This window comes from Antedon mediterranea, chromosome 3 (genome assembly GCF_964355755.1).
Source record: "Antedon mediterranea chromosome 3, ecAntMedi1.1, whole genome shotgun sequence".
Lineage (NCBI taxonomy): Eukaryota > Metazoa > Echinodermata > Crinoidea > Comatulida > Antedonidae > Antedon > Antedon mediterranea.
In genome coordinates, this window is record NC_092672.1 from 4,202,015 (window position 1) to 4,213,794 (window position 11,780).

Sequence of the window (11,780 nt, forward strand, 5' to 3'; positions counted from 1 at the left end):
CTAAAACCAAAACGATCAGTTAGCTCAGTCGTCTGAGCGTCGTGTTAACACACGTATGCCGTGGGTTCGATTCCCACGCTGGTCGGTGGAATAGAGTTAAGGCTATGCGAGCCACTGTGTTTGGGGTTCACAGATGCATACGTCCCCCTTTCCACCACACATCATGAGGCGACAACATCAATGCATCTGGTGGAAACGACCCCATTTTGTAAAAATACACTATAATGTGTAACGGTAGAATTATAATTATAATGTAAAAGATTAACAAACGTGAATGTATCTCTCTCATCATGTTTGGTATGCCGTTCCTGTTATACAAATTAGTTTGTGCAGGTGCATTATGGTAAAGATGGTATTGTTAGTCATTCGCGGTCAACGCGCCCCACTGTTAAATTTTGATTTTGTTAATCAATGTTGCAACATTGGTAGCGAAATGTCCGATTCTTCATAGTACAGTAGTTGGTGTGTATGGCCGCACCGCCCCAGAATAAACATGTTTTAAACAGATAGTTTGTCTCCGATGGTTTTTGTATGAGGTTAATGGAGAGTGGAATAAGATCAAATATAGAACATTTGCAAAGATGCCGATTTCCAGACCAATTTCGAAGCTTAGACTAATTCTGCCGCCGGGCTAGGCCATAGGCATATACGAAGTCGAGTTTTTAAAGTAGAAAACCCCACCTAAAATGTTGAAGTGCGCATCTGGATAGTTGCAATTTTAACATTATCATAATTATCATAGGTGACTATGTATAGTAATAAGTGGATGGGCTAGTACTGGAGACTTAATATTTAATTTTATATTTCAATGAATAGGTGCACTTTCCCAGTTCCGGGGACAAGCTCATATATTGTCCTGGTGAGTTTGTTTCATTCAAATCATGTAACGCCATTTTTTCGGGCGGGAACCTACTGTATAGAGCTCTTTTTTTTTTCAAAATTGACTTTGCTCAGCCCGAAGCATGGTGGGGTACTGAAGATTCTTATGCATGTTGTTTGAAAACATACTAGATGTCATTTTCGGGTACCTTGTAGCTCTATTTTAAACTGTTTGGTATGCGTGCGTTGTTATGCAAATGAGTCTGTGCAGGTGCATTATGGTAAAGATGGTATGTTAGTCATTCGCGGTCAACACGCCACACTGTTAAATTTTGATGCTGTTATTTATTTACATTAGAAGATTTTTCAAATCATGTAAATAAAATATTTTCCGGGCGGGAAGCTAGCAGTTCCTCTCGTTTAGTTTGCAAAAGTAATCTCGAAACGAACTCCATGTGGAAAAGAAGCCCACCCAAGAGTACTAAAAATGAAGGAGCACATGGGCTTCTCTTCGAGGTTTTATGGCAGTCTATTTAATGGAAAATAATGCCATGCAACTTTGTTTCTGATTTAAAAAAAAGTTCCACTTGACATTTACAATCCTCAAAATATCTCTATTTCAAAATAAAAGAAAAACAATATTCATTATTTTCCATTTAAAAAAAAATCCACTGGCGCCAAATTGGGTCCACTTGAGCACAGTATATTAACATACGAAAAGATTAAAACTTGAGTGACTTTATTTCTATTTTATATCACTGCTCCCCTGGTACCAAATTGTGTCCACTTGAGCACAGTGTTTTATACGAAAAGATATTAAAATTTAGTGACTTTATTTCTATTTTATATCACTGTGCTCCACTTGGGCCAAATTGGGTCACCACTTGAGCACATTGTATTAACATACGAAAAGATATTAAAATTTAGTGACTTTATTTCTATTTTATTTTTTTATTAAACCTTATTTTGTGAGGGTGACCCTAAACAGCATATGCAGAAAGTCAAAAACATAGGAAAAAACGGATGAACTATGTTAAAAAAATATAAAAATATATAATATATATGTACTTAAATACAAAAATATAGCCTACAATACTATACAAAACGTTGAGTTTTTTCTTTTGAGATTAAATATTTTTTTAGAGCAGACTTAAAATTATTCATTGTTACCGCATTTCTTTTGGTGGGTAGCAAATTCAGGTATGTTGGTGCTCTATAGATGAAACTGTTCTTAAAAGTTTCAGTTTTAGGGAAAGGGACGACAAATTTCCTCTCACTGACACTTCAGGTACATCGATGATTTGGAATTCTGGCAAGACGCAGAGCAAGAAGGTATTCCGGAGCAAGATCATTTGCAGACCTGTAGGCAAGATAGCCCAGTTGTAGATGCATGCAATCTTGGACTGTATGAAGATTTAAGGTGTTGTTAATGTTAGTTCGTGGTTAGACTTTGCTCCAAGTCTGTATTTATTGTTTTTTTATGTCATTCCACACGTCGTCGTTTTGATTTTTGTCTGAAACAAGTAATACACGTATGAAACGCCATATTTTACTTTTTACTAATATTAAGACAAAACTCCGTCTGGAGCCCAGACTAGTTGGTGGTGTGAGAGGATGAGCTTTAAGGATAATGCGAAGTGCTCTATTTTGAATGGTCTGTATTCGGTCAATATTCGATCTGATTCCCCAAACACTATCAATAGTCAATGTGTGGGAGGATTATAGTGTTATAGAGGAGTATGGATGTGTGTTTATTAATTAAATTACCGAGCACGCGGTAAGATGGAGATGGACAAGCTTGGAACGGAGTTTATTTACATGAAAAGAAAAAGATAAATTTGAATCAATGTGAATGCCAAGATGTTTCTGTTTGTCAGTTCGTGATATGGGTATATACGAAACGATATTAAAAGTAGTGACTTTTATTTCTATTTTATATCACTGTGCTACCCTGGTGCTAAATTAATAATAATAACAGGATTTTTATAGCACACATACCACTCAAGAGTGCTCAAGGCGCATAGAATTGGGTCCACTTGAGCAGTTACCGTAGTACTATTTCTATTATTGAAGTTGATAAAGGTATAGTAGAGAATGCTCCAGTCGTCAGAATGACGCTTTGGCTCAATATACCTCGCGGTACCAGTATAACTAAATGCTGACCTAGATGAGGGCGTATTTCAAGATACGTCATGCATGGATGCCTTCTTTTATTTGTGTTTTGTGTGTAAAACTTCATAAGAGTTTGTATTGTACTTTTCTTCCATCTGTGTAGGTCTTATGTATAAAAGTAAGGCTATTTCTGTATTTAAATACTTTTTGAATAAGTTTTGAAATCGTAGGTAGCCTAGAAATGTTCATTTTAGTAAAAGGGGCTTCTAGGCCTAGTAGCCTAGGCTACTACTAACTAGTACTACTCTAGTACTAGCTAGAGGTAGGCTAGTAGTAGTACTACTTAGTAGTAGTAGTAGCCTACTAGCTAGGCCTAGAAGTCTACTAGGTAGGTTAGGGAGAGAAATCAGCCAGTAGTACCAGTACCGGCAGTAGCCTAGTACCTATATAGTCCTACTACTACTATTTTAAAGCCTACTTGTAGGCTGTACTATACGGTGTCACTAAGTGCATTTCGGCGAGGTAGACATCATCGACTGTTTGGACTCTGTTCAGCAGGGGGTTATAGTTAGTATATGAAAATAACCAGAATATATCAATAATTAAATATGTGTGGATTTTTGTAAATGAAGTTCTTTTATTCCAATTTTTTTTCAGAACTGTTGCATCAAATGGCAACCGCAAAGCGTGTGCAAAATGTGCTATTACTCGGAGGAACCCATGGCAATGAGATGTCTGGTGTATATGTAGCTAAACAATTTCTAAAAAACCCAGCGCAAATTACAAAAGATTCATTTAAAACTACAGTTTTGATGGGAAATCCGATGGCTGTGGAAAAATGCACAAGATATATTGATGTAGACTTAAATCGACAGTTTACTAAAGAGAATTTAAAGTAGGATATTATATACTTATTATATACTATTTTACCGATACTATTTAAAGATCATTATGATGGGTAATGAATACAAACTTTGTTGAGAAGCACTTGCTTCCAGTGGCGTAACACAGAGGCATGAGGCTCCTGGTTTAGGGCGTGGTCTCAAGCGTTTTTAGCTATTTTCAACATATTTTAATGCCTGTTTTTTCCTGTGGGCACTGCTCAGGGACCCCCATAAGGTCCGGGACCCCTGGGTTTAGCCAGTGAGCACTCATAGTCGTTACGCTACTATTAGCTTCCCTCCTCCATCAAACACAAATGTAGATGAATTAATAATCATCATAATGTTTATTTGGTTTCTAACAATTAATAAGTAGTGAGAAACATATCTGCATAAATAAAACATAATGGTTTTTCCGAGACATTTCAAACTATTATTAAATCAACATAATATCTCACTTTATATTTGTTTCCCTTTCAGTGGTACCAATCCCAAAACAAATTATGAAGTCAAAAGAGTAAGAGAAATGTGGGAGACTTTATCAACACATTCTACAAATCCTGACGTTGTTTTAGATATGCACAATACTACAGCAAACATGGGCAATTGTTTTATAATTAAAAACCAAAATCAGATTTTTGACTTGCATCTTATTAACTATGTAGTGAAAAAGGCTACATTTTCTGCCCCTGCTCATATCCTATGCATTAGCAGTCCAAACCATGCATACAGCTGTAGCAGAGACATTGCACCAAATGGCTTGGGTAAGATATTAAGGCATTCAAAATTATATACTATAATGCACAGGGTTTTAAACTTTGTGCCCTAATTCTGTTGAACCGTGCAGTGGATTGAAATGTCAGTTTAAACATACATTTTTTTTGTTCTAATTAATACAGTAGAATAGTATTATGGGATGCCTTCTGGACCCAACAAAGTGTCCCTTTTAATTGGGGTTGGGTGTACAAATAATATTACCCATGTTTGTTTTATGGAAAGTGTTCCCTTAATAAAGTGTTCATCAAATAGCTGTGTCACACTCAGGAAGGATTCTACTGTATGTGAAATCATCATTCTTTTTTTATTTTTGCCTTCCATACCTGACCTGTTTTACTGGCTGATTGACCTTCATGACCTATTTATTAATTCCTTTTTCTTCAGCGTTAGAGCTAGGCCCGCAACCTCAGGGTATACTACTTTTTTTATTTTTGCCTTCCATACCTGACCTGTTTTACTGGCTGATTGACCTTCATGACCTATTTATTAATTCCTTTTTCTTCAGCGTTAGAGCTAGGCCCGCAACCTCAGGGTGTACTACTTTTTTTATTTTTGCCTTCCATACCTGACCTGTTTTACTGGCTGATTGACCTTCATGACCTATTTATTAATTCCTTTTTCTTCAGCGTTAGAGCTAGGCCCGCAACCTCAGGGTGTACTACTTTTTTTATTTTTGCCTTCCATACCTGACCTGTTTTACTGGCTGATTGACCTTCATGACCTATTTATTAATTCCTTTTTCGTCAGCGTTAGAGCTAGGCCCGCAACCTCAGGGTATACTACTTTTTTTATTTTTGCCTTCCATACCTGACCTGTTTTACTGGCTGATTGACCTTCATGACCTATTTATTAATTCCTTTTTCTTCAGCGTTAGAGCTAGGCCCGCAACCTCAGGGTGTACTACTTTTTTTATTTTTGCCTTCCATACCTGACCTGGTTTACTGGCTGATTGACCTTCATGACCTATTTATTAATTCCTTTTTCTTCAGTGTTAGAGCTAGGCCCGCAACCTCAGGGTGTACTACTTTTTTTATTTTTGCCTTCCATACCTGACCTGGTTTACTGGCTGATTGACCTTCATGACCTATTTATTAATTCCTTTTTCTTCAGCGTTAGAGCTAGGCCCGCAACCTCAGGGTGTACTACTTTTTTTATTTTTGCCTTCCATACCTGACCTGTTTTACTGGCTGATTGACCTTCATGACCTATTTATTAATTCCTTTTTCTTCAGCGTTAGAGCTAGGCCCGCAACCTCAGGGTGTACTACTTTTTTTATTTTTGCCTTCCATACCTGACCTGTTTTACTGGCTGATTGACCTTCATGACCTATTTATTAATTCCTTTTTCGTCAGCGTTAGAGCTAGGCCCGCAACCTCAGGGTATACTACTTTTTTTATTTTTGCCTTCCATACCTGACCTGTTTTACTGGCTGATTGACCTTCATGACCTATTTATTAATTCCTTTTTCTTCAGCGTTAGAGCTAGGCCCGCAACCTCAGGGTGTACTACTTTTTTTATTTTTGCCTTCCATACCTGACCTGGTTTACTGGCTGATTGACCTTCATGACCTATTTATTAATTCCTTTTTCTTCAGTGTTAGAGCTAGGCCCGCAACCTCAGGGTGTACTACTTTTTTTATTTTTGCCTTCCATACCTGACCTGGTTTACTGGCTGATTGACCTTCATGACCTATTTATTAATTCCTTTTTCTTCAGCGTTAGAGCTAGGCCCGCAACCTCAGGGTGTACTACTTTTTTTATTTTTGCCTTCCATACCTGACCTGTTTTACTGGCTGATTGACCTTCATGACCTATTTATTAATTCCTTTTTCTTCAGCGTTAGAGCTAGGCCCGCAACCTCAGGGTGTACTACTTTTTTTATTTTTGCCTTCCATACCTGACCTGTTTTACTGGCTGATTGACCTTCATGACCTATTTATTAATTCCTTTTTCGTCAGCGTTAGAGCTAGGCCCGCAACCTCAGGGTATACTACTTTTTTTATTTTTGCCTTCCATACCTGACCTGTTTTACTGGCTGATTGACCTTCATGACCTATTTATTAATTCCTTTTTCTTCAGCGTTAGAGCTAGGCCCGCAACCTCAGGGTGTACTACTTTTTTTATTTTTGCCTTCCATACCTGACCTGGTTTACTGGCTGATTGACCTTCATGACCTATTTATTAATTCCTTTTTCTTCAGTGTTAGAGCTAGGCCCGCAACCTCAGGGTGTACTACTTTTTTTATTTTTGCCTTCCATACCTGACCTGGTTTACTGGCTGATTGACCTTCATGACCTATTTATTAATTCCTTTTTCTTCAGCGTTAGAGCTAGGCCCGCAACCTCAGGGTGTACTACTTTTTTTATTTTTGCCTTCCATACCTGACCTGGTTTACTGGCTGATTGACCTTCATGACCTATTTATTAATTCCTTTTTCTTCAGTGTTAGAGCTAGGCCCGCAACCTCAGGGTGTACTACTTTTTTTATTTTTGCCTTCCATACCTGACCTGGTTTACTGGCTGATTGACCTTCATAACCTATTTATTAATTCCTTTTTCTTCAGTGTTAGAGCTAGGCCCGCAACCTCAGGGTGTACTACTTTTTTTATTTTTGCCTTCCATACCTGACCTGGTTTACTGGCTGATTGACCTTCATGACCTATTTATTAATTCCTTTTTCTTCAGCGTTAGAGCTAGGCCCGCAACCTCAGGGTGTACTACTTTTTTTATTTTTGCCTTCCATACCTGACCTGTTTTACTGGCTGATTGACCTTCATGACCTATTTATTAATTCCTTTTTCTTCAGCGTTAGAGCTAGGCCCGCAACCTCAGGGTGTACTACTTTTTTTATTTTTGCCTTCCATACCTGACCTGTTTTACTGGCTGATTGACCTTCATGACCTATTTATTAATTCCTTTTTCGTCAGCGTTAGAGCTAGGCCCGCAACCTCAGGGTATACTACTTTTTTTATTTTTGCCTTCCATACCTGACCTGTTTTACTGGCTGATTGACCTTCATGACCTATTTATTAATTCCTTTTTCTTCAGCGTTAGAGCTAGGCCCGCAACCTCAGGGTGTACTACTTTTTTTATTTTTGCCTTCCATACCTGACCTGGTTTACTGGCTGATTGACCTTCATGACCTATTTATTAATTCCTTTTTCTTCAGTGTTAGAGCTAGGCCCGCAACCTCAGGGTGTACTACTTTTTTTATTTTTGCCTTCCATACCTGACCTGGTTTACTGGCTGATTGACCTTCATGACCTATTTATTAATTCCTTTTTCTTCAGCGTTAGAGCTAGGCCCGCAACCTCAGGGTGTACTACTTTTTTTATTTTTGCCTTCCATACCTGACCTGTTTTACTGGCTGATTGACCTTCATGACCTATTTATTAATTCCTTTTTCTTCAGCGTTAGAGCTAGGCCCGCAACCTCAGGGTGTACTACTTTTTTTATTTTTGCCTTCCATACCTGACCTGTTTTACTGGCTGATTGACCTTCATGACCTATTTATTAATTCCTTTTTCGTCAGCGTTAGAGCTAGGCCCGCAACCTCAGGGTATACTACTTTTTTTATTTTTGCCTTCCATACCTGACCTGTTTTACTGGCTGATTGACCTTCATGACCTATTTATTAATTCCTTTTTCTTCAGCGTTAGAGCTAGGCCCGCAACCTCAGGGTGTACTACTTTTTTTATTTTTGCCTTCCATACCTGACCTGGTTTACTGGCTGATTGACCTTCATGACCTATTTATTAATTCCTTTTTCTTCAGTGTTAGAGCTAGGCCCGCAACCTCAGGGTGTACTACTTTTTTTATTTTTGCCTTCCATACCTGACCTGGTTTACTGGCTGATTGACCTTCATGACCTATTTATTAATTCCTTTTTCTTCAGCGTTAGAGCTAGGCCCGCAACCTCAGGGTGTACTACTTTTTTTATTTTTGCCTTCCATACCTGACCTGGTTTACTGGCTGATTGACCTTCATGACCTATTTATTAATTCCTTTTTCTTCAGTGTTAGAGCTAGGCCCGCAACCTCAGGGTGTACTACTTTTTTTATTTTTGCCTTCCATACCTGACCTGGTTTACTGGCTGATTGACCTTCATAACCTATTTATTAATTCCTTTTTCTTCAGTGTTAGAGCTAGGCCCGCAACCTCAGGGTGTACTACTTTTTTTATTTTTGCCTTCCATACCTGACCTGGTTTACTGGCTGATTGACCTTCATGACCTATTTATTAATTCCTTTTTCTTCAGTGTTAGAGCTAGGCCCGCAACCTCAGGGTGTACTACTTTTTTTATTTTTGCCTTCCATACCTGACCTGGTTTACTGGCTGATTGACCTTCATAACCTATTTATTAATTCCTTTTTCTTCAGTGTTAGAGCTAGGCCCGCAACCTCAGGGTGTACTACTTTTTTTATTTTTGCCTTCCATACCTGACCTGGTTTACTGGCTGATTGACCTTCATGACCTATTTATTAATTCCTTTTTCTTCAGCGTTAGAGCTAGGCCCGCAACCTCAGGGTGTACTACTTGCTGAAATGTACCAAAGAATGCAAGAACTTGTCATCAATTCTATGATTTTTATAGAAGACTTTAACTCAGGTTTTTTTTTCATTTTTTATTTCTTATTTTATTAATCACAATTTTTATGTATTTTATGCTACATGGGTGTATTACTGTATTATTAATTATTCGTGATAATTAGACGTACCATTTATTTTGTATCACCAGAATATATATATATATACAGTATTTCTTTTACAAGAATATTTCTTAAGCATGGAAAAATAAACCCATGGGGGAAAAAATAAATAAATAAATAAATAAATAATTTATTATAAATTAAACAAAACTAATAATATAATATTTTGGTTTTGCTGTTCTATGTAATTCTTTTATGTTTTTTTGCACAACTTTTCATCAATATAATTTAACAACAAAAAAAAGATTTTTAATTTATTTTTTTTATCATAGGTGTCATCTCAGACTCATTTCAAACAGATGCCTACAACATAACGGATAAAGTAGACTTCCCACGAGACGCTGATGGTAATATAACAGCCATGATACACCCACGTTTACAGGTATATTTAATGAAAATCATTGAATAAAACTACTGTAAACATATCTATATAATCTTGTATTTTTTAATTGCCTACACTACCAAACTTTATGTGACAAAAAAATGTGATGCGCCCATATATGGACATGATGATGTCATATCACTATCATATTTGGGCATATCACTACCACATTTGGGCACATCACACTTTTTTTGTCAAACTAGTTTGATAGTGTAGACAGAGCTTAAGAAATAAAATGTGAATGTTTTTTACACTAAAAATATGCAAAAATTAAACATTAATTTAAAATTTCATTTTAGGACAGAGACTGGGAAGCAGTCAACAAGGGTGACCCCTTATTTCTGACCTTTGATGGTAAGACGATTACGTATGATAAACAAGAGACGAGATATCCAGTTTTTATAAATGAAGCCTCATATTATGAAAAAAATCTTGCTTTCTGGCTAACACGTAAAGAAACATTAAATATACCATCATTGAAAATGGAGTGAATAAAAGGTCTGGTGTTAACTTTTAAAAAAAAAGTATTTATTTTAAGGGGTTGGTGGCAAGGAAAATTTCCTTTAACTGAACTAAAATGGCAAAACTCATTTTAATATGACATTAGTAAAACTTGGATGAAGCATTTTTTTATACCTCCATGGATGAAGTATACAACCATCAACTTAAGACAAACCTAACCAAAATAAAAGATATAATAATATTGGTATTACTGTATTATTAATGCAATGAAATGAAGTTGATGTCATTTACATTAGTAAGCTAATATTAATAATTTCATGATCATGTTGGCTTATGCAATATTAGAAAATGTTTATAACATGCACCCTTCCACTCCCACTGGAATCATGGCGGTTTTAAATATACTTCACTTTTGGAATAATACATTTATGACTTATTTTTGTTATTTATATTAAATAATATTATAATATAATATCTAAACAGGGTTTACAACTCCCTGATCTAAATATCTTTTGGTTACTATAAACATGTACACCTGGGCATATTCGCTAAACAAGGGTATATGATTATCTCAGAATTAAAAAGGGGAAGAGTTACTTTTATGACTGTGTGACTGCTAAGTTCAATTAACAACGACGAGTGGTAACGGTAAGCAGAAAACCGCGTGGCTTGTTCCATGTAGAATCTGTATCTATCCCGAGGCGAAACCGCCCGTCCGCTCCGTGTTGTGTGTAAATGGTCATAAAGGAATAACATAGATTCTATATTACCGTTACTGCTCGTCTGTGTAAATTGGCCTTTATGGTGGTGAGTGCGCCCTCTAAAAGAAACGCTACTCATTCTTTTGTATTGATTAATAGATGATATTAAACAATATATTCAGTTATTTTTCTGCGTTATTGTTTTAAATCTTGAGTGTGATGGAATAAATTGATAATAATCACTTTCTAACAATTAACAAAATATTGAATAATGTACCATACGCCGCTACATAAATTCAACTGTTCAGTATCAGTTCACCACTCGCTTCCTAAATATTACTAATAATTAAGCTTGGGGGGTCCCACTAGCGACGCAACGTACGCAACATAAGCAAATGCACTTTCAATAATTGTGTTTTCCCCAGCCTCCTGCGTGAAATCAAACCTGCGATTTTTTTTCCCACTTGTGGTTACGCAATACAGCACTTTGCGTCAATACGTCGCTGCGTTGCGTTCTAGTGGGAACCACGCTTTAGTGTGTAAGTACTTCTTTATTAACTGTGTTAAATGCCATCGTCTATCTTTTTTTCACAATGATATAGTAAACGCTAATTAATGTGTCAATTATTATTGAATAATATTAATATGAAATTGAATTGAAAAAAATATAATATCGATTTGTAACGAAAACGAACTTGCATTACAAATATTAACAGCTTAATGCATGAACTCATGGAACATCGCAGATGATTAGTTAATCCTTATAAATTTGATCAATATTGATAAGTAACAAATAAACTGATGAAAGGACATACTACTAATCTAGTTACCTTACAAAAACACTGATTTTCAGACATTTTAAAGCCTCAGTCTGGACGTAATGATCTCGGAGGGTTTTACTTTCAAAACATCGTATCAAAATTGCTCGTGCAAAAGATAT

The 11,780-nt window shown here is 36.5% G+C and overlaps 1 protein-coding gene across 1 annotated transcript; it reads left to right on the plus strand.

Annotated features, from left to right (window-relative positions):
• Positions 1 to 3,018: 3,018 nt before the first annotated feature.
• On the plus strand, positions 3,019 to 11,104 carry LOC140043401 (N-acyl-aromatic-L-amino acid amidohydrolase (carboxylate-forming)-like). The gene is made up of 6 exons (XM_072087902.1): positions 3,019 to 3,109; positions 3,589 to 3,826; positions 4,293 to 4,576; positions 9,088 to 9,195; positions 9,568 to 9,677; positions 9,977 to 11,104. Exons 1-6 carry the CDS (start codon positions 3,100 to 3,102, stop codon positions 10,166 to 10,168), a joined length of 942 nt encoding a protein of 313 aa, XP_071944003.1. The 5' UTR covers positions 3,019 to 3,099; the 3' UTR covers positions 10,169 to 11,104.
• Positions 11,105 to 11,780: the final 676 nt, after the last annotated feature.